This window comes from Mustela nigripes, chromosome 1 (genome assembly GCF_022355385.1).
Source record: "Mustela nigripes isolate SB6536 chromosome 1, MUSNIG.SB6536, whole genome shotgun sequence".
Classification (NCBI taxonomy): Eukaryota; Metazoa; Chordata; class Mammalia; order Carnivora; family Mustelidae; genus Mustela; species Mustela nigripes.
This window is the reverse complement of record NC_081557.1, coordinates 49,261,297-49,283,465: the sequence shown is the minus strand read 5'-3', so window position 1 is coordinate 49,283,465 and position 22,169 is coordinate 49,261,297. Positions and strand designations below refer to the sequence as shown.

General features: G+C 54.3%; 1 protein-coding gene across 1 annotated transcript in view; it reads right to left on the bottom strand.

Moving 5' to 3' along the window:
• Nucleotides 1-22,169, bottom strand: part of ARHGEF17 (Rho guanine nucleotide exchange factor 17) — a 56,290-nt gene that overhangs the window by 10,814 nt on the left and 23,307 nt on the right. The window contains exons 2-5 of the mRNA XM_059410246.1: nucleotides 7,768-7,845; nucleotides 2,606-2,788; nucleotides 317-433; nucleotides 5-97 (exon numbers count right to left, since the gene is read on the bottom strand). Coding sequence (XP_059266229.1) covers nucleotides 5-97; nucleotides 317-433; nucleotides 2,606-2,788; nucleotides 7,768-7,845 — 471 coding nt within the window. The remainder of the gene's footprint in view (nucleotides 1-4; nucleotides 98-316; nucleotides 434-2,605; nucleotides 2,789-7,767; nucleotides 7,846-22,169) is intronic.

Here is a 22,169-nt window from a genome sequence, read left to right as displayed (position 1 = left end):
CCACCTTCACCAGAAGCTCATAGCGTGGGATCCGCTGCACAGGCTTGATCATGAGGTCAGACAGCGCCTGCTTCTCCTTGTTCTCACGCATGCTTTGCTAAAACCAGAAACAAAGTGGATGGGCACCCGTGTGAGGATGTCATGCAAAGAAGGGAATGACTGAGGACAGGTCCGCAGCCAGTGCCTCCAGCCCAGCCCAAGGGCAAAAGCTGAACCCTAGCCTAAGGCTATGGTGCCAGTCTGGGAGCTCTTGCCCCCTCCCAAAGCTGGCCCAAGGTAGGAGTCATGTCCATCCCCCTTAGCTGGCCCCCAGTACCTCCAAGAACTTGAGAAAGGCAGGCCTCGCCTCCTTAGCCACACGCACGGCATCCTTTGCGTTGAGAAAGTTGTCAATGTAGGCAGAATAGATGTTGACCAGGACGTCCTTGGAGAACTGTGGGTGAAGAGGTAGGTTGGGGACCTTCAAGGTGTCCCTTACTTCACCTCACCCAGTCCTGGTTTCCAGTGATGCACAAACCAACATCCTTTCCCTCCAACTGGACATGATGTGGTCTCTAAGGGATGGGGTATGTGCTCCTGTGTTGTGTATACACATACACCTTGTATGTGTGACCCTGTGAGCATGTGTGTGTGCAAACATGTATCTTACTTAGGTCTGTGTGTACATGGAAATACATATGCCTAGATGTGTCCTGTAGACCCGGCTCTCCCATTTCCAACTGGGCATTTCCATCCCTTGCTCTCCAGCCTCATTAAGTCCAGCCAGGAGTTCCCCCTCCTTACTGTCCTCTGAGAGACACTGACTCATTCCAGCCTCTTGGCCTTTGCCCATGTAATTCTCTCCACCAGATGCCCTTACTATATCCAAATCTCACCATCATCCAATCTCAGGGCTAAGCTCCAACCGTGCCTCCTCCAGGAAGCCCTCCCTGCCCTGACTAGAACTCTTTCTGGAATCACACTTGGCCTCTGGCCTCCCTTGATAGCCCCCTGGCGACAAGTCTCTCTTCTGGAAGGCAATAGGAATGTCCATCCTTTCCAGTGGGGGCACAAAGCTGGTGGCTAGCACTGATGGCCAGCTGATAGCTGGGCTAAATGTTAAAGTTCTTGGGCAGAAGCGCTGGCTAGGTGGTGGGACACCCTGGTTCCTGTATCAGCTGAACCACGGATGGATTAAGGGCCCTATGGTGGTATTTGCTTCTGGCCCCTCTGGGCCCACAAGCTCCTGTGTCTCTAAGGCACTGACTGTCCCCCTCCCCAGGCCCGGGGTGTGCTACAGAGCAGAGGCTCGGAGAAGAAGACAGCCCTTACGCCCCAGCCCACCCTGGGCCCAAGCTTGCTCTGCTGACCCTTCCCTGGGACCAGGGCTTCTGCTCGTCAGACCATGGTCAGCATCCAAGTCCAGACAGGGGATGAGCCCGGTGACAGCGAGGGTGGCAATGGCCTGGAGGTGTCAGCACCCAACGGGGGTCCCTTCAGAGTTCTTGTCACATCCATTCCGGGTCAGCAGGCAGCTTCTAAGACCTTCTTAGGCCCAAGGCCCACCCACATCATCACAAACACATGAAAGAACATCCACATCTCACAACAACAGGTAAGTTTGTAAGTTTGTTTTTGTTTGTTTGCTAGTACAATTTTTGAAAGGCATTTTACAATTGTGCTTTTGAAATCATTCGGCTCTGAGTAAGCAGTTTAGTTTGTGTTTGGCTATGATTTATCAGTCATCACGGTGCATTCCTGGGAATTCTGGCCAAAAAACAAAATGTAACAAGTTTGTTCAAATGCAATTAAGCTCGTATAAACAATACTATATTTAACAACTAAAGAAAATGGTGTGTTATGTTTTTACAGACATTTAATTAAATGTTTATTAGCTTTGCTTTTACAGCTTTTTTTGAGTTTTGAAGCCAATACCTTTTCTACGGTCTCATTCACTATGGTGGGATCCTGAAGAGCTCACAGGTGGGGGCATGCTCGTGATGAAGGCGGGGGGGGCACAGGCTGGGGCAGTGTGGGCATTGGACCCGCAGCTCTTGGAGCCTGAACCCTTTACCACTCACTGTGACCTTGATCAGGTTACTTACTCTCTATGCTGCAGAGTCATCCACTTTAAACTTGGGGGAATAATTGCACCTTTCTCCTAGCCTTGTGGATTTATGTAATGTATTTAGAATAATGGCTAGCACTTAAGTGCCAAGTAGTTAGCTATCTAATTAAAATGCTGGATGGAGAAAAGAGCTAGTCAACGTAAGGGCTGAGGTCAGTACCAGCAACCACCGAGGTCTGGGTCAGTGTCAGGACCAGCTCGAGGTCAGGACTAGGGTCAAAGTTAGTGCGAGCCACTAGAGCTGGGTCCAGGATCAGGGTCAGGAACTGGTTGGGGCTGGGGTCTGTGGCAGAGTCTAGCCAAGCTCTGAGGTTTTGGGGTGTCCAGGTTCAGGTCAACCACAGTGCTGGAGTCAGTGCCCAGGTTCTGGGGTTGGACCTGGTATCAGAGTCAGTGTCCAGGTGGAGTGGGAGAGGGGGGTCCATGGCAGCAGTCATCCCCTTCCAGGAGGGGCCCAGGCTCGTGGGGGCTGTAGCAGTGGGCAGCAGGGCCACTCACCGACTGGACGAGCAGGTCTCCCACCTTCTGCTGGGCGTGCCAGGTCTGCACACAGTGCCGCACCTGCTCAAGGAACTGTTCGTGGTGCTCCAGGAGCTCAGGGATCTGGTCGAAGATCTCATCCACCAGCGATGGGTCACAGAGCAAGGAGTTCTCTGGCTGCTTCAGCGGCTGCATATAGCCCTGGGGGTCCCCTACAGGTCAGTCTGGGTACCCTCAGAGGGATGGCATCCCAACCCACTGGCATGGGGGGCATACGAAATCACCTGAGCCTATGACTCAATGGCCATGCCTCCGGATCTCCCTCATTAGACTCAGAGCTCTAGCGGAGAGAGGAAGACCTATCCCCACACCTCTCACTGTGCGGCCCAGGGCCTGGCATAAGACGGGGGTGAGTGGGCTCAGTAAAAGTTTGTTGGATGCATGAACCCACAGAGCGTGGAGTGAGGAAAGCAAGTAGACTGGGCTCCTGGGAGACCCACATGCGCTAACTCAGCAGACACTTCACTGAGCAGTCACCGTGCACAGGCACAGTTCAGCAGTGAGCAAGGAAGACCAAACTCCCTGCCCAGTGGAGCTTACAGTCTAGTGTGATGGAACATACAGATATAAGGAAGAAACAAAAATAAACCACATTTCATTAAATCTTTAAGAAAAAAAATTGCTGTGGGGTGCCTGGGTGGCTCAGTGGGTTAAAGCCTCTGCCTTCAGCTCAGGTCATGATCTCAGGGTCCTGGGACCTAGTCCCGCATTGGGCTCTCTGCTCAGCAAGGAGGAGCCTGCTTCCTCCTCTCTCTGCCTGCCGCTCTGCCTACCTGTGATCTCTGTCTAATAAGTAAAATATTAAAAAAGAAAAGAAAAGAAAAGAAAAAATTGCTGCCAATTAAGTTATCATATGCCATCAATTACAGGATGAACCTGGAGTTCAGAGATGTTTATCGTCAAATCAGTTACATGTGGAAAGTTAAAAGTTGAGAACTGCTGTGGGGGAAATAAAGCAAGGAGGGGCCTGGGAGGCCTTTCGTGCCACCATCTGAGCACTGTTTTCATGGTTTTCAGGGCTACGGTCAAGTCTGATTAAAACTCCTCTTTTTTGGGCGCGTGGGTGGCTCAGTGGGTTAAGCCGCTGCCTTCAGCTCAAGTCATGATCTCAGGGTCATGGAATCGAGTCCCGTATCGGGCTCTCTGCTCAGCAGGGAGCCTGCTTCCTCCTCTCTCTCTCTCTCAGTCTGCCTGCCTCTCTGCCTACATGTGATCTCTCTCTGTCAAATAAATAAATAAATAATCTTAAAAAAAAAAAAAAAAAACCACTCCTCTTTTTCACCTCCCATCTGCGTTCAACCCGGATTCCTGAGAATGAAGAGCCTTGCTTCGCAGTACGCGTTCTCACGCAGCGGTCGCCCTCTACTGGCCGAAACTCTAACTACAAGCCCAAGAAATGAGGATGTTTGAAAAAGTAATGCAATGTTCTGGCAAACTTTATACCAAACATTTAAAAAACTGGCTTGATATAACAGCCTCGAGAAAGTCAAGCTCAACAGAATCCTCTTGCCCGGTTGGGGATTCTTAAAAGGCCAGCGGGTGATGGTGAAGGGGCAGGCAGGCAGCTTCCCTCCTAGAATTCCTAGGCCAGGGGCACCTGGGTGGCTCAGTGGGTTAAAACCTCTGCCTTCCGCTAGGGTCATGATCCCAGTGTCCTGGGATGGAGCCCCCCACCCCCACCCCCACATCCGGCTCTCTGCTTAGCAGGGAGTCTGCTTCCCCCTCTCTCCTCCTACTGTGATCTCTGTCCGTCAAATAAATAAATAAAATCTTAAAAAAAAAAAATTCCTAGGTCAGTCTGAGCCAAGGTTCAGGATGTGGGTTCAAATCCCATCACCTCTGTTAACCTCCGTATTTCTTTAAAAAAATACCAAGCCTGGCCTACACATGACACTAATGTAACACCATATGTTAATTATACCTCAATTTAAAGAAAGGAAAAAAAAAGAAACTCCTGGCTTGCAGGGATGATACCAATCAATGCGGGTGGCAGTGGTCACTGTGAGGGAACACTAGGGCCGTGGAGTCCATTCGGCTGACACTCTCCTGCTTATACTCTCAGTCCCGCCTCCTGAGAACTATCCTTAGCTCTCCTCTTGGCAGGTCCTGCAAGCCTCCACATGTGCAGCCCTGAACTGGCCAGGAGAGTGAAAGGCAGAGAGCCCTGCCCAGGTCACGCCAGCCTCCCAAGTGTGAACAAGGCAAGAACAGCTTCGTTACCTCTGCACCTTAGCACCAGGACCGGGTGTGATAGTCACATTCTGCACACAAAAGCACCGAGGCTCAGAGAAGCAAGGTGACTAGACTAGCATCACACAGCAGGGAAGCGAGTGACTCAAACCTTGGACTGCCTGACCCCAATGCCTTCAACTCCCACCCAGGAGACTCCAAAGGACCCCACATGACTACCCCTGCATGACTACCACCGCCTAGCGGCCAAGGGCATCCCTAAAAGATGGCATTCTAGTTGTGTCCCAGCGCCTTGCACAGCAGCCACCCTGGCCACCTCTCCAGGGCTAACTGCTCGAGGTTTCCTCCAGCCTCCAGCCTTTGTTCCCGCTGTCCCAGCTGCCAGAAGGGTGCCCTCCAGGCTCTCCCACTGCTTAATGCTTGCCTATCATTCAGGTCTCCGCTGAACACCCCAACCTCAGAGAAGCCCTCCCTGGCTTGTGACACCAGGGCAGGCCCCGTTCTATGATCTCTTTCCATGCGCTTATTTTTTCTTTATTTTTTAAAAAGGATTTTATTTATTTATTTGACAAAGAGAGACACAGCGGGAGAGGGAACCCAAGCAGGGGGAAAGGGAGAGCCACTGTGTGCTTATTTTTAATATAAAAAAGCAACGTGATGGTGAAGGGGCAGGCAGGCAGCCTCCCTCCTAGAATTCCTAGGCCAGGGTTGCCTGGGTGGCTCAGTGGGTTAAAGCCTCTGCCTTCGGCTCCGGTCATGATCCCAGAGTCCTGGGATCGAGCCCTGCATTGAGCTCCCTGCTCAGTGGGAAGCCTGCTTCTCTCTCTCCTCCCTACTTTTGCTCTCTCTCACTATCTCCGTCACTATGTCTCTGTCTCTCAAATAACTAGATAAAAATCTTTTTTAAAAATAAAATAAAAAAATAAAAGCAATGATATAAACACCATAAAACTTGCCGATTTCAATCTTTTTTTTTTTTTAAGATTTTTTTATTTGACAGAGATCACAAGTAGGCAGAGAGGCAGGTAGAGAGAGAGGAAGGGAAGCAGGCTCCCCGCTGAGCAGAGAGCCTGATGCGGGGCTCGATCCCAGGACCCTGAGATCATGACCTGAGCCAAAGGCAGAGGCTTTAACCCACTGAGCCACCCAGGCACCCCGATTTCAATCATTTTTAAGTACAGTTAGTACACTCACATTAAAAACCTTCACGCTGCTGTGGAACCATCATCCCCAATACCCTCTGGAACTTTCCCATCTTCCCAAACCACAACTCCATACCCATTAAACACTATCTTCCACTTCCCCTCCCCCAGGCCCTGGCAAGCACCATTGGACTTTTCTGTTTCTATGAACTTGGTCATCCTAGGTGACCCACAGAAGTGCAGTCATACAGTATCTGTCCTCTTGTGACTGGCTCACTTTGGTTTAGCCTCGTGTCTTTGAGGTTCACCCATGTTGTGGCACATGTCAGAATTTCCTCCCTTCTCTGGCTGGACAATACTCAGTTGTCACGGATACACCCTCGGCACACTTGTGAACCTGCATCTGTCCTCAGGTGCGGCTTGCCTGGCTGGTTACTGTCCGTGTCTGCCGGAGACCATGAGCTCTAGGAGACAGGACCTCATCACTCATGCTCTCTGCTGAACCCTCACCAAGAACACGGTCCGCACCCAGAAGATGCTCATTGTGGATCTGCGGAGTAAATGAATGTACACTCTGGATGTTTCCAGGGCTCTACCTTCTGTTCTTTGCTCTCAGTCTGCCTAGATGGCTTGAGTGAATTTACCAAGGCCAGGTCCCCTCAGCTGGGATCCATGTTCTTAGTCCTGGGCCCCAGGCCTACATGTGCACCCTGAGCTAGGGGCTCTCCCCAGTCAGAACCTGATCTGGCCATCTCACCCCAGCTTTCATGTGTGGGGCTCCTACAGTGCTTCCATCACCCAGACCAGAAGTCCAGGCCTCATCCCATAGCCGACCAGCTACCAGGCCTGGCCTGATCAGTCCACTTCCTGAGTGTCTGTCCCGATGCTCCTTCCCTGTGGCTTCTGCTCTGGTCCTGGCCTCTCCTCCCTCACCTACCCTCAGTGGCTGACTATCCACCTTCCCAGCAGTCAGACAGACTATGTAAAGCATGAATGAGACGACATCCATCCCTGGCTCAAAGCCCTTCGCTGACTCTCCAGGGCCCCTGGTAGGGTCCAAACCTTCTTCCTGGTAGTCAAAGCCTCTACCATGTGGCCCCCTGCATCCACAGACGGTCAACCCTTTGTGCTCTATGCTGGCCTCTCTTTACCTGACCTTGCACGTGCTGTTCCTATTGCCAAGACAGGTAGGGAGGAAGCCAGCATGACCTCCAGGGAAAATTCCCTGATCCCCTCACCTCACAGGTGGCCCCTCAATGCTTTGAGAATGAACATATACTCAACTCTGTGCCCAATGGGACGATGAGATCCTGTGGCAGCGGCTTGCCTCTCTTACTCATCCTTATGCTTCCTATTCCTGGGCTGGGGCCTGGCACACAGCAGGTACCCAGCATTTTATTCCATTCAATGATCATTTTCCCAGTCAATGAATAAAATGGATGGGGCTACCGTGGGCAGGGGCACAGATCTAAGCTCAGGCCCAGGGCTGCCAGGGGGAGGTGGCAGGACAGTAAAAGGAGGGAGCACCTGCCGTGGGGTGGCTTGTCTGGACTAATTAAGTCCCCTCCATGTTCTCCCCGACCCTGGCAGGGGCTTCCTCCTCTGGGGTAGTCACACGATGGGGGAGGGGGGTTTCTCCACAGAGGGATGATGTATCCCAGGGTCATTCCTCTCTCGTCTCCAGCCTCCATCCTGTCCATAAAAATGGCTTTTTTCCCATGTGTGTGACAGCCTCCTAGATTCAGAACGGCCACTCTCAGGGGCCTGGTTAATAGCCTCGAGCCTCACCTGCATCAAGGTGCGCAGAGACTCCACATACGACTGCTCCGTGTCCAGCAGGGTCATGGTCACGTGCTTCCGCATGTCCTTGGGAGACAGAAGGCAGAGGGTGAGCATGCCTTGTTCCCCTCAGACCCCACCCCCCGCAGGCACAATGACCGAAAGAACCCACCCTCTTCCTCTGCCTGGCCTTCGAAGCCTGCTTTCCCACCATCCAGGGCTGCTGGCTATTACCCCAAAGCACCATGGGCCTCCACTCTGCCAGAACTTGCTCACACGCTCCCCATGCAGGGGGCACCCTCCCCCCACATCTCAAATGCCCCCCCTTCCAGGGTGTGCCCCTTACTCCTCCACCACCTCCCTATGGCTGCTGGCAGAAATGGTGATCTCCTGTTCACTTCGAGGTTACCCAATGGGCTCCTAAAAAGGACTCAAAACAACCAATAACCTCTTACCTTGGCAAAGGAAGATGCCTCCAGGCCACCCCCCGCCCCAGCTGCCAACTCCAAAAACCCCTTCTTCAGGCTCAGTGCTACGGGGTGAGACCCTACCAGGCTGGGCTTCACACCATTCCTGAGAGTGGAGACTGTGGCCTCCTGCCACAGATGAAGAAAAGGTGACTCAGAAAGGTGACATCAGTGCCAGAGGTCACACAGCCAGGTTGGGGCAGGGTTCACCCACTCTCAGACAAGGCTGGATATCCATTCTCTCAGTAAAAACAGGTTAACTGAGCCCTACTCCACACCAGCTCTGAGCATATCATTATTTCATCCTCCTGACTACCCTGTGAGATAGACGATGTTCTTCTTCCCATTTTAAGGATGGGGAAAAGGAGGCCCAGGAGCTAAGGCCTCCATCCTAAGCATGTGATGGTCTACAGTACGGAGTCCCTGAGGGCCAACCAGACTCTGTACCTGCCCCTCCAGGGATAGGGTGTCCATCCTGCCCTGACAGGGCAGCCCCTATTCTGTGGGAAAGCTTTGCTAGAAGCCAGGCAGAGGATGCCTTCTCTGTGTCTGACTCCCTGGACCTCAGCTTACCTACCTATTACCTACCTACTGCCCCTTGCCACCAGTTCCTATACTTCTGGCCCACTCCTCCAGGAAGCCTTCACCAGATGGTATACTCTCATCTGATGATCCCCTCCCTCTGACTTGGGGACTTGGGGTCAGGTCTGTCCCCAAACCTGTCAACAATGGGACATGCTTAGAAAAGTAGGCTCCTGTGCTAGGAACTCACAGGTGGGGGGGGGGGGGTGCGAATGGCTCTCCCTTGAGGGAGGGGAGGAGACTGGCCTTGCCCCATCCCCACCAGCTGCATGCTCTGATGGGTGACAAGCCACTGGGCTTTTCCTCAGAGCCCCCAGCTATAGTCAGGTCATCTAACCTCAGTAATTCGAAGGCCCTTAAAACACCAGGGCAGCTTCTAGTAGGAGGGAACATCAGTTGGGCCCACCCTAGGATGGAGTGTTTGGGAGAAAACCTCAAAGGCCAGAAGGGCCTCCCAAGGAAAGGCCCAGATGCTCAGTCCTCCCCTTGTCCCCCAGAGCCCTCTCAGCACTCACAGATATGGCCTCATTTCTGCCTCACACTCGCAGGTGTCATCATCTCCACATTATAGACAAGGTAGTCAAGTCTGAGAGGTGACTGACTTGCCCAAGGTCACACAGCTAGTGACTGGCAGAGTGGGGACCGAGTTTATTTATTTTATTTTTTTTTAAAGATTTACTTATTTGAGAGAAAGAGTGCACTCATATGAGAGAGCAGGAGGAGGGGCAGAGGGAGAGGGCAGAGAGAATCTCAAGTGGATTCCCCACTGAGCACAGAGCCTGTTGTGGGGCTCAATCTCACGACCCTGAGATCATGACCTGAACTGAAACCAAAAGCTGGACCCTTAATTGACTGAGCCACCAGTGAGCACCCTGATCCGAGTTTCTTTAGCCACCTCATACTGAGTCTTAGGGCCCAAACACCCCGAGTTCTTGCCCACACTGACTGACCAGCCACCGGCCACAGGGTCCCCAGCTGGACCCTCATGAGCTCTGTGACCTTGGGTAACTGTCCTAGGTTCCCACATTGTCTCCTATGAAATGGAATGAATAATGTCTTCCTCCCGTACTGTGAAAACAAGGAGCTGGGAAGCGGGGCAGCTCCCTCCATTCATGCCGGGTCTTCAGTGTTGTTACTCTGCCTCAGCAAAATGGCTCTTCTATATCCATCTCCCTGCCCCACATGGAGCTCCCTGAGAGAAGAACCGGGCCAGGCTTGGCCCTGAGGGGCACAGCCTCCCTCCTCCTTCCACTCCCTGAGCCCAGCCCTGCTAGGCCCAGGGCTGAGGGTCATGGGCAGGCAGGGAGGCCTCCTGAGGGAGGCAGGGCTGGGGCTGGCCCTGCCAGCACAGAGGGCTGGGGTAACTCACGCAGGGAGGCTGACGCTGCAACACCCGCCTTTCCCAGCCTCCTCCTGCTTGAAAGCACAGTGCGCTGTCACTCAGCTGTCAGGTAGAGGCATGGAAATTAAGGCCAGCTCCCTGTCACTGCATGGAGTGCCCTTCTGCACGTGCCCAGACACGGGTGTGAGTGCACGTGGGGGTGGGGAGGCAGGAGCGGAGCGATGCAGCTGTCAAGCAGATCAGCAGGCCCACCTGTTCTGGGCGGGACAGCCCTGTAGGCTTAGCCTCCCCCAGGGGCCTAGCCTCCCCCCCAGAGCCTGTCACCCCTCAACAGCCCCATCCTCAGACCTTTACTACAGGGGGTGAAGAAGTGGGAGAGGGAGGGGGGCTGGAGGGATACAGCAGGAAGACAGAGGGGGGCCTCTCCTACCAGTGTGATTGGGACATCATGACCCAAAGCTTCAGACCCTGCACACAGCATGAAGACAGAGACACATGTACACAGGAGAAGCCATAAAGGCCAGACACTCTGCGAAGAGACCAAAAGGAAATGTGGCCAAGTCACCTAGCTGAGAACCAGGGCCTTCAGCCCAGAGATGTCAGGTGGTGGGGAGAAACACATCACACACAGCACAGCATGGGGAGGAAGACAGAACCAGAGGCCCAGCGGGAGCCGAGGAGAGCAGGACAATGAGAGACAGGGCCCAGAGACACACACAAAGGCACAGACACAGCCCCTGGAAGCCTCTCCCTCCTCTTCCCCCAGAGGAGAAGAGCACGGAGCCAGAAATGGGGACACCACCATTGCCACCACAGCATGACAGCTTCCAGGCCCAGCAGGTCCAATGGCAGGGAGAGAATGGCAAGGCAGGAGCATGATCAGCTACTCCCAATGCCCCATCCCCCGCACACACACATACACCTGGAGACTGCTGATGAAACCTCTCCTTCCGGAGCCTGTGAACCCAGGATACCTCCGGAGCCGGTCTCTGCCTACACCCTGACACATATCACACACTAGGTACCACTAGGCCTTGCCAAGGCTGGGTCTCAGGATACAGGGTCTCAGGATACAGGCCCACACCCCAGTTGAGGTTGCCAGCCCTTCTGCCATCCCAAGCTTACATTCTGGTACCACCAAACCTCAACACCCTGCCAGACGCACCATCCCTGCCCCCATCACTAGTCTCTGAGCCCCCAGTCCTACGGCCGGGCAGCTGTTGTGCCTGATCCAAGTTCCCGGTCCTGTGCCCTGGCATCTACCCATGCCTCCCCCAGGCCCGTTTGCGCTGGGTTCTAGGTCTTGGCCCAGGGCCCTGACTGTGTCTCCCCCTCCCTGTACCTGGGCCTCCCCAGGCTCCTCAGCGTCAGCACCACTGCTCCCGGCGGGCTCCCCGGAGGCGGTGGCCGAGCCCAGATCGCGCATGTCTTCCAGCGCAATGGTGAACTGGGCCAGGGTCTTCACCATCTGAAGCATGCGGCCGGGCCGCCGCCAGGGCGGGGGTGCCGGGGCGGCGGGGGACGGCGGGCCCCCTCTCTCCCACCGTCGCTCCCTCCAGGGGCTCAGCCCGGCCTTCGCGGTGTCAGTTCCAGCGCCGATCTGATCGCGTCGGCCCGGGCGGCGGCGCTGTTGCCTCCTCCGCTTCGCGAGTGCGCGGGGCGAGCCTGGCGCGCTCGGCACCGCTGGCGCGGGGGGAGGGGAGCGGAGAGGAGCGGAGGGGAGTCCCCGCCCCGCGTGCCCCCCCTCCCCGCTCCGCCCGCCCCCTTTCCGCGCAGCCGGGTCTCCCCCAACACGCTGAGGGCAGTAGGACCTCGTCCCCGCCGCTCCCGCACGCCTCAGCCTCCCCTTGCGGACCCATCCCCCTCAGAGGACAGAAGTTGGCGCACACCAGTTGACAAAGGCCAGTACACTGGGAGACATGGGCCTTTTGTCCACGCCTGTACCCAACCGGGCATGCACGGACCTACACTGAACAGGCCCATATACATGGAAACCTGTCCTCCGGCCTTGGTTTGTATACGAGTGTGGATGGGGGCCAAGTGCACAATCAACAGAGTCCCATACAGACCTGAGCCCGGACACACATGAACCCGACCCAGTGCTGCACGGTGGCACATGCTTCCGGTTCACACAACTAGAACCAGGCACAAACAGGCACACATATTTAGGGATGAGCATACATGTACATCCCTGGAAACTGACACTGTCCTCCCTTGGGAGGGGGGGTGCAGAGCATTAGGGCCTGTTAGCAGAAAGGGCCCACCCTGAGTCATGCATACTCCCACCCCACCCAGTTGACTTGTGTCTATACTTGAGACAGTCCTAGTGGATTCCAGCCCTAGTTCTCTCCACCCACGCCCCCAGCATGGGCGGGGGCTCAGGCATTTACAATCCCTACCACCATCACCAGATGATGCTCCAGAATGTATCCAAGCATGATCAACAGGACCTGGTCCTCAAATTGCAGGCGATGCCAGAACACATCCCAGACCCATTTAATCAGGAGTAGGGGCAGTATGAGCTTTGTTTTTGTACCAGCCTCCACCACCCACCAGGGGACTCTGCAGCTCACTGGGGGTCCCTCTGCTGTGTCTCTGCGCTGGCTAACTTTATGCTTCTTCAGTGTACTGAGGGCTCCGACACTCACCGAACTCCTGATGCCCTCCCTCAAACCTGCTTTCTGCTGGGTTTCTGGCACAGTGGACACCTTCTGACCCATCACCCAAGCTAGTCCACTCATTCCCTTTCTCCGCCTTGATTGATATGCTCCAACCACTTCTGTTTGAACTCTTAGAAACAGACCAGGCTCTCTCCTAGCAGTGCTTTTGCTTTTCCTTTAAGATGAATCTTAGTGTGATTGTCACCTCCCCCAGGAAGCCCTCCCTGATCCTCAGATCAGGCCAGATGCACCTGCTCTGCACTCTCAAAGATTCTCTGTTTTTCTTAACCAAATACCATAGTTTGTAATTACACATTTGAACAATTGCTAGGTTGATGGCCATCTCCTCCAGGGACACTGTAGGTCCCCTAAGGGCAGGGTCCATGGCCCTTTGTAAACCACAGCACTCTGCACATATATGTTGGCTAATATACAAAACTTCAATAACTCTTACCCCCCCACACACACTGAACAGTCATCACAGGGAGGCAAACCCTGTAATTTCCTGCTCAGGAATCTTCCCTGGCAGCCCCAAGGCACAGGATCAACCCCTTGCTGGCCCTTGCAGCCTCCTGCCACCTTCCCCTGTTCAGCCCTGAATCAGGTGAATCAAGACCCCACAGCCCCACATTCCCCATAGAAGGGAATTCTTCCTTCTCCTCTCCTGAGAGGGCAGGACATGGGCCCAACAGCACTGGCTTCCTCAGAGGATCCAAAATGTCCAACACTTGAATTTTAACTTCCCAACAGACAATCCCAAAGTAGTCAACAATGAAAACAGGCACAGGAAATTCCAAGAGAGAGCAGCCAGAGAAAAGAGGCATGACCCTACCTGGCAGTGAGGTGGCTCCCAGGGAAGTGAGGCTGCACGAGGGGGCAGAGCCTGACTCCTGAGAGAGGCTAGCTAAGTGTGTGCTGCCCCTCCCCTGTGTTCTGAGAGGGCCTGGCCCAGGGTAACGCCTGTGCGAGCTGTGCGAGCTTGTTGAGTGAAAGAATGAACGGAAGTGTGAGTGTGTCCTCTGCACTGACACCCTTGCTGGTCCCTCTATGACACTGGTTCTCAAAGGGCAGGCTCTGTGGACCCCGAGGGAATGTGATGGAAATGCACATTCTCAACCCCCCCACACTGAAACACACACACACACACACACACACACACACACACACACCCCTCTTTATAGACCTGAAACTCTGGCAGGGCGGGGGCGGGGGGGCGCAATCCGTCCACTGGCAGCACAGAGCCTTCAAGGCCTAGAGCCTGCCTGGCCACATCCCATCCTAGGGCACAGGTCCTGGCCGAGCCCCTCCTACCCCTGGGAGGCAGAACAAGGGTCCCCCAGGAGGGCCCCCAGCTCTCCTCTACCTCTAGATTGAACCAAGAAATCCAATGAGTGCAGCTGCCTCTTACCATCTCTATGGGCTGGATTATGGACTTCCCTGGGGGCTGGGCATGTTGGGGGAGGGTTTGGAACCACCAGACCAGTTGACGATGGAGTGATGATTTAAGCACAGAGGATGGACACAACCCCTGGGGAAATCTAAATAGCCAGGTCTCAAAGATAATCCCACACTAGCAGGAGGGCCATGATTCGAGCGTCCCATCTCTAGCCCATTGCTTGATCATGGTGGCTACTTAACTCACCTTTAGTTTTCTCTCAGCACCTCCTCCCCCATCTGACCCTGTCTCCAGCTATGTGACCTGGGGCCTCATCTCCCCTGAGCAGCTGGGGGGCTGTGCATAGCTTGGACTTATTAGTATAAGTATGTCTATGCCCTCACTCACTTTAGCAGGACCAGGCCCTGCACAGATGAACCACTCTGGCTGGCATCCAGGAGCTGCCAGACAATATACAGGACTCAGCAGAGGGAGTCACCTGTGCCTGGGGTAGGGGGTAGTTAGGGGGTATTCAGGGAGGCCGTCCTGGAGGAGGTGGGGTTTGAACAACCTCCTGAGGTCAAGAAATCCAGAGGCGCGTGGGTGCCCAGATAGCAGAGTTCACGGGAGGCTGCAGCCCTAGAGAAGGGGGCAGGGCTTGGCGCGGAGGCCCTGCTTGCTGCTGCTGCTTCATTAAAGATGGCTAATTACATCCAAGCCTGTTGTCATGGCAACAGGGGAGCTGGTGGGGTGGGGGAATGAAAGGAAGCTGAGAGAAGGAACAGGAGCACACAGCTGCTGAATTGGGGTGTCCAAGGATCATTCCCACAACAGCAAGGCATCGGAGCCCCTCAGGGTGAGGTCAGCCCGGATGCGTGTTGGGGACACCACGTATGCCCAGAGCACCCCGTGCAGGTCTGGTTCTTTTGTTGTTTGGCTGAACTGAACCCTCCTTTTAGGCGCTGACGTCTCTTTTCCTTTTGGGTATCTACAGTTGCTTGGAGTGGGTCTGGCTCGGAATTGTTTTTACAAGCGTACGACGTGGCTGGTAAGGGCCCTCCTCTCCTCTCCGTACCCCACACCCAACTGTGACACAGACACCACCCTCCTCCCACCAAGCAGCTCCCGTCCTCCTTAGGCCAGGGGAGATGAGAGGCAGGGAGGGACAAAGGGCTCTGCTCTGCCACACCACTGCGCCCTGTAGGAGAAGCAGGCTGGGCACCCCAGTTGGGTGGAACCACCCTTCTGCTGGTCCTGGGGAACACCTAACTCTCCCTCCCTCCAGTCAGTCAGCTGACACTTCCCCATCTCTCAAAGAAGCCTGATACCTTGTTTTCCTGCCTCTGGACACACCTCCCACTATGAGCCCCACCAAGACCTCCTCCAAGACTTCTTGCCCACTCGGGCCCACTTGGTCCTGCAGCTAGTGCTGGACCAGCTGGCAGCCGGGGATGAGATAGGATGTATAGATGGACAGACGGATGGGTGATGAGTACGGGCTGACCGAGTGAAAGGATGGTAGGATGATAGGTGAATGCAGGAATGGACGGGTGAGCAGAACGATGTATGTTACAAATGAACACATGAGTGGAGGCGCAAACACATGGTTCCACGGATGAGTAATTCATGGAGTTTTTATTTTATTCATTTGTTGATTATTTCAACAAATATTTATGAGTACCTCCCAGGTACCAAGCACTATGCTGCAGATTTACAGGGAAGAAAAGCGATCCGTGCCCTCCTGGGCACCACAGTCTAAACGGGAAGAGAGGAAGTGAAAAAGAAATGACAAAGGCAATTCAGATTCCGGGGCAGTGGGTCTCCTTAGGCTCCTGTGGGGTGGGGAAGGGTCTCCAGCCTTTCCTATCTGCACAGCTCTATCTAAGTATCTGCCACAGAGGGTCTGGACCCCAGAGCTGCCCACACAGATCGGGAGCATCATAATCTTAGAATCCTCACCATCACTAATGTTGTTGGAATACTTTTCGGGTGTCACCCCCCCACCGTTGTTTTCCAAGCTCTGGCTCCTTTAATCCCCACAGCAACACTACATCAAGGGCTCCGTTATTGCTTCTCCTCTATTTTACAAACAAAGAAACTGAGCCTCAGTGCAGTCACCTAAGCGATAAAAGGTGATGCTGAGGTAGCGGCCTGCAGGGTCCATATTCCGCAACCCAGCCCCTCCTCTGAGAGGACAGCTCTTCTCCACCACCCCTCCAGCCTCATGCGCTCAGCCTGGCCTCCCCCCTGCCTCCCCAGTGCACTAGTTGCCTGAACTGCCTTTCTCTGGCCTCACTGGTACTGAGATAATGATGTAAAAAGGTTCTCCTGACCCAGGGTGGTTTTGGTGGAAGACAAAATGCATCAACAGGCCATGCTGGGATCAGGGAGAATCCTCTTCCCTGGAAACCAAGCCCTGGCTAATGACCCAGATGGACCGTTTCATGTTCCTGACCCCACTGATCTCCACCGGTGTGGACTAGTGCTGGGTGTCCCCGACCTGATGGGCTAGTCATTTCCCTGATGGTGCTGCGCTCCTGGGGCTTCAGGTTCATCACTGAGACCAGAGTTCCAAGAGAGGGGGACTACTTGGCACAGAAATGGAGAGCAGGCTCTGAGGCCACCACTTGGGCTCACATCCTGGTTCTACCACTTGGTGGCGATGTGACCTTCAACAAGCCACTTCCCTTCCTGGGGTCTCAGTCTCTCCATTTGCTCTTGTCTGAGACCCCTTCCTGCTTCTTCCCATCATCTGTCCCTTTGTCCTGCCTTCCCAGGTCATGGCCTGTCCCCTGTAGACCTTCTCTTCCAGAAGGAGGAGCCTCCCAAGGCCTCACAGAGTTCCCAGGCAGTGTCCAAACCACAGGGCTCCCCTGAGACTGCTGCTCAGGCTGGGTCCCAGAATTCTGGAGAATGGGAAGGAGAGATCGAGGGCCAAAGGGGCCTCCGGTCCTTCCTGCCACGGGAAGGCCGCTGCTCTGCTTAGGTGGGCCTGTGAGTGACATGACGTGTGTCCCATCTGTGTGGACTTGTCCACGTGTCTGTGTATACCTGCCAGCGGTCCGTCACCACGTGACCACACAGCCCATCGCGGGGAGACGGTCCGTGTGGTTCGGTGGCAGAGGTGAACAGCGAAGGCCACTTCCATGATAATCAAAAGCAGCCATAGCTGTTGTTTCCTGAGCATTCACCATGTGCCAGGGACGAGCCTAGTACTTAACACCGCTGTCGCATCTTATCCGCAGAGCCACCTGGGGAGGTGTGGCATCTGGTACTTCCTGAAGACAGCTACCCCAGTATTCTCTGTGCTGCCTACTCTTCTTTTAGCGTGCTACTGACACTATTCCGTAGCCTGGTGAGGCCTGGGTCCCCTCCCCCTTGTAACCAGGTGACCTCTGTGACTGCCTCGGTGAGCAGAAGACCGCAAAAAGCAATACCAAGTGATATCCAAAGCTTGGCCATAAAAATGCCATGCACGTCCTTCCACCTTGCTGTCTCGGGTCCCTTGTTCCCGGAACCAGGCTGCCGCGCTGGGTGGAAGCCCAGGCCATAGGCAGAGGCTGTGTGTAGGAGCTGACCGCCCAGATAAGGTCCCACCCAGATGCCCTCATGCACTGCCAGGTCTCTGAGCAAGGAAGCCTCCAAGGGGATTCCAGCCCAGTCACTAAGACTGAGTGGGAACTACCTAGCTAGGGAAACTGAGGCTCAAAGGAGTAACAAAGCCAGGTGAAGCCAGGAAGCGGCAGAACTGGGCTAAGAACCCAGGGTCCTTAATGTTCTGAAGGGAGAAGGGAAGCAAGGGGATGATTTCTGCACAGACCTAGATTTCATCTATTGGCCTAGAGGAGTCTAGCTGGAAGCCCTCATCCCGGCAGCACTAGAAGATCACCTTCTAGAAACTGACCCTGCTGGCTGACGGAAATTCGAGGTGGCAGCTCTCACTCCTTGTGCTGGGGGCTCAGGCCCGATTTCTAGCTGATGAACCATGCTGGCCACTACTCAACCCAGAAGAAACGCCTCCCCCCACTGCACTCCTGACCCCCTCCTGGACCTCCAGGAGGGAAGTGCACTCCCCACACCCTTGGTGGGGTCTGACTTTTACTACCAGCTCATGTCCAGTGAGGTGCTGCTTCTCATGTATTATCTCATTTAATCCTCACACCAATCCTCTAAGTTACGTTTAACTATTACCTCCATTTCACAAATGACTGAACAAAGGCTTCAAGAACTGAAGCAACGTGCCTGAGGTCAAGAAGTTGGATGTGGCAAAATTGGGACTTGGCAAAGCAGGGATCTGGCCCCAAATAATCAGCCTAACAGAGAGGCAAGTGACTTCCTCAAGGTCACAGAGCACATAAATGAATCAAGCCAAATGCACGACACCTTGAAATAGATGGTGACGGTCTGTATTCTCTTCCTTGGATGACTGGCAATAATAGGAGAGATGGAAACAAGAGGAAGGTCTGTGTCCACGGCACCCCTTTCCCCCAGTAGGATCCAAAGGGCAGAGACCAGGACTCTCTGTGTTCACAGCTGTGCCCCTGACCCACACTAGGTGCACAATACATGCGTGTCAAACGACTGACTTGCTCCGTAACTTAGCAGTGTCACTCCACACTCTGGGATCCTTTCCTCCTGGGGAAGGAAGGAGGGTTCAGGTGGACTCTGATTCCTCACCATGTTCCTTGAAGGAGGTGTGTAAGTGAGGCCACGCCTGAGACAGCCAGTGGACAGCCTGCCCATCCTCCTAGATTTCAGGCATCAGGCTTCAGTGAGAGAGCTGGGCCTCCAGAACTGCACTTCCAGCAGACAACCCCAGATGGCAGCAGAGGCCTGCATGGCAGGAGCTGCGGTGCATGTGGTTTAAATTTAACTGGTCTTTTTTCATTCGGGGTTTTTTTCCCTTTCTTCTTCTCTGCCCTCCCCCATACCCACTTAATTTCGAGAAGATACAGCTGGACCTTCCAGCTTGGAAAAGAAGAGTTTCTTAACATCAAGGATAATGGGCGGAAGCGGGAGGTGGGGGGTGAGGGAGGTAGGTGGATGGAGAGACCCCAAAGGATGTGAAAAACACCTCCAGACCAGCTAATATGCTCTGAATTGCCTCATCTCCAGGGCCCAAGGGGCTCGGTTTGTCATCTGTACTTTTCAGGCAGAGAAACTGAAGCCCAGATCTTCTAGGTCCCACATCTGAGTCTGAGGGACCAGGCTGACCCACTCTTGGAGGCCAGGGGTTGGGGGCAAGGACACCACTGGGAATTGAATGAAGCTTTAGAGTAGGATTTATTAAATCTGGCAGCCGTAGCTCCCAGGAAATACACCCACCCAACCCTGTGCACACTTGTGCCCACAATAGTGGTCTGGCCCATGGTCCCAGTCCTAGCTCAGAACCTATGTATGAGGTCATGAGGTCACCTCCCAGAGCCCTCCCCTCCCAACTCCAGAAACTGTCTCATTCAGGATGTCTAAACCTTGCTCAGCAGAGACCACCACAGGGATTTGGGCCAGATAGTCTGGCCCTAGCACTGCCACCTTCTAGCTGTTGCAAACATCCCTTCCCTTTGACCTCAGTTTCCCCACTTGGAAAATGAGGGTGAACACCTGCTGCCCAGTAGATGCTCTGCGAAGGAGGGCTCCCTTCCCTTGCCTCCACCCAGTTCTCCAGCTTGCAGGGAAGCTGGGGTGAGGGATCGTGGGAAAGGAAGTTATCCAGTGTCTGTTTCCAGACCCTCCTGCTCCCTCCCTCTCTCGGACCCAGGCACAAGCTGGGGGAAGGGAGGGGGTGGGGCTCCATTTGTGTGTGCCTTCGGGGTGTGGGATGGGGTGTCCTGGCTCTAGAGCGGAAGATGACTCACTGGGCTGTGGGCCAGGCACCCTGGGAAAGGCCAGGCCAGCCTCAGGCCAGAGCCCCAGGGAGCTGAGAGGCAGGGAGGAGGGAGCAGGGCCTGTCTGAGCTGCAGATATGATCCTGGGGGCTCTCAAAGCAGAGCAGACAGAGGCAATCTTCCCCACTTACAATGGTGCCAGAAATTATATTCAAACCACCAAAGGCTGAGGGAAGTTTGAGGTGTCATCAGCTCCTACCAACCTACGAATCTGACCTGTTCTAGGTGTGGATGCTGCTGAAACAAGGAGGGGTAATCCCTCTCCTTTGGAGCTCGCAGATTTCAGTATCCGTGCCCAGAACAGTCTGGCCCAGAGTAAGTACCCAGTACATATTCGTGAATAAGTGAATGAATGAAAGTAAGTTTCAGTGTTATGAACGTGCACCGCAAGCTTAGAATGCCCGCGTTCCAGCTTTCCTTATAAAGGAGGGAGCCAGAGAAAGGTCCATTCCTTCTCAGTTTATGGATAGGCACGGAGGCTCAGAGAGGAGAGTGTCTTAAGACCCCCAGGGCAGTAGGCAGTCAGCTGAGGCTAGAACTGGGCCCTTGGGACTTTTGCACTAAATCTGGTCCAAAGGGGCCCAACCTACTCCCCCATCTTCCCTACCCCTACCCTAGTCCAAGATCCAGGGGACACCCCAGGAGAGGAGCAAGTTCAACCCATCAGTAAGTCTCTCTGGCTCTAAAGTAAGCCCTGGGTGCCCTGGCTCAACCTAGACTAGCTCAGAGAAGACCCTCCCATCATACCAGCTAAGCTGAGGGTGGTCGAGCTGCCCGGGACAGGGAACAAACAAACAAGACTTGCCCACCAATCCCTCTACCCCAGCCTCCGGAGGGCTGTCACTGGGTCTGGGTCACATTGGTAGAAGTGGCCCCTACCTTGGGCCGACCAGAAGCAGCCTCAACTTCCAAGCCTTGCTGCTCAGGATCGACAATTAGTGACCAGTCCTAGTGTCTGAGCCGCCACAGTCACCTGTGTGTGCATGCATGCACGTGGGTGTGCACACGCACACGCAACAGGATTCAGAGCTGAAAGTCAGCCAGAGACAGGCCGAGGCTCCACTGTCCCAAAGCCCCAAGACCAGGACTACCACTTCCGGGAAGCTGTCTTAATACCCCAGGATCTGGCGACTCCCCTCCTCCTCAGAGCACCTTCAGCCTCTGCGGTTGCAACCATGTTCTCCTGACCCTGATAGTAGTAAGTGGCCCCACCTAGCACTTCGCTGTTTACAGAACGCTGGTAGGGCCTAATTGCATTGGAGCATCTCGGGGGGGAACCAAGGCTCAGTGAGGAGTCATAACTTGCTCAGGTTTTCAAGATAAAGGCAGTGAGGTTGGGGCCCAAATCCTGCCCTCTGTCGGTGACAGAGGTCGGGAAGAGAGCAATGGCAGACAAACGGGAGTTCATCTCTCACAAGCAGTTCCTGAGTGCTGCTTACCCAAAGTTACTTTAACCTGAAGGCAGACCTCCTAGGTGGGCCCTTTTATTACCCTGCTTTACACGAAAGGAGATGGGCCCAGAGAAGCTAAGGACTGGACTCAAGGTCTCATGGTGACAGGGTCTGTGCCCACGGGGGCCCCCAGGGTCAAAATGTCTGTCCACATCTGTTCCACTGTGCAGGAGAGGGGCTGCCTTCCAGCCCAGGCAGCAGCAGAGGGGGACGAGGACGCTCACACTGCCTTCTCCACAACAGTGGGAACTGACCGCAGGGCTGTGGGAGTCGTGCACTTAGGGAGCTCTTTAAAGGGCCATGGGGGAAGTGTTCAGTGTGATATTAACTGCAAGAAGCAAGAAGTCTACATACTGCACCATCACCACATCATGAGAAAGATGTATGCATACATACATACAATATACACCTGCATATATATGTGCATATATGCAAGGAGAAAAGCCTGGAAGCAAACACGCCACACACCTGGAAGTTAACAGTGGGTGGGAGCCCTGGAAGAAGGAGGGCAAAGCCAGAGACCACATGGCACAGACGGCCGCCCCAACCTCCAGGAGGCCCATATCAGTGCCAGTTTCATCTATACGATACAGGATATAAAGGGCTTACTTAGCATTATGCCTGGAACAGAGCCCTCCATAAACACTGG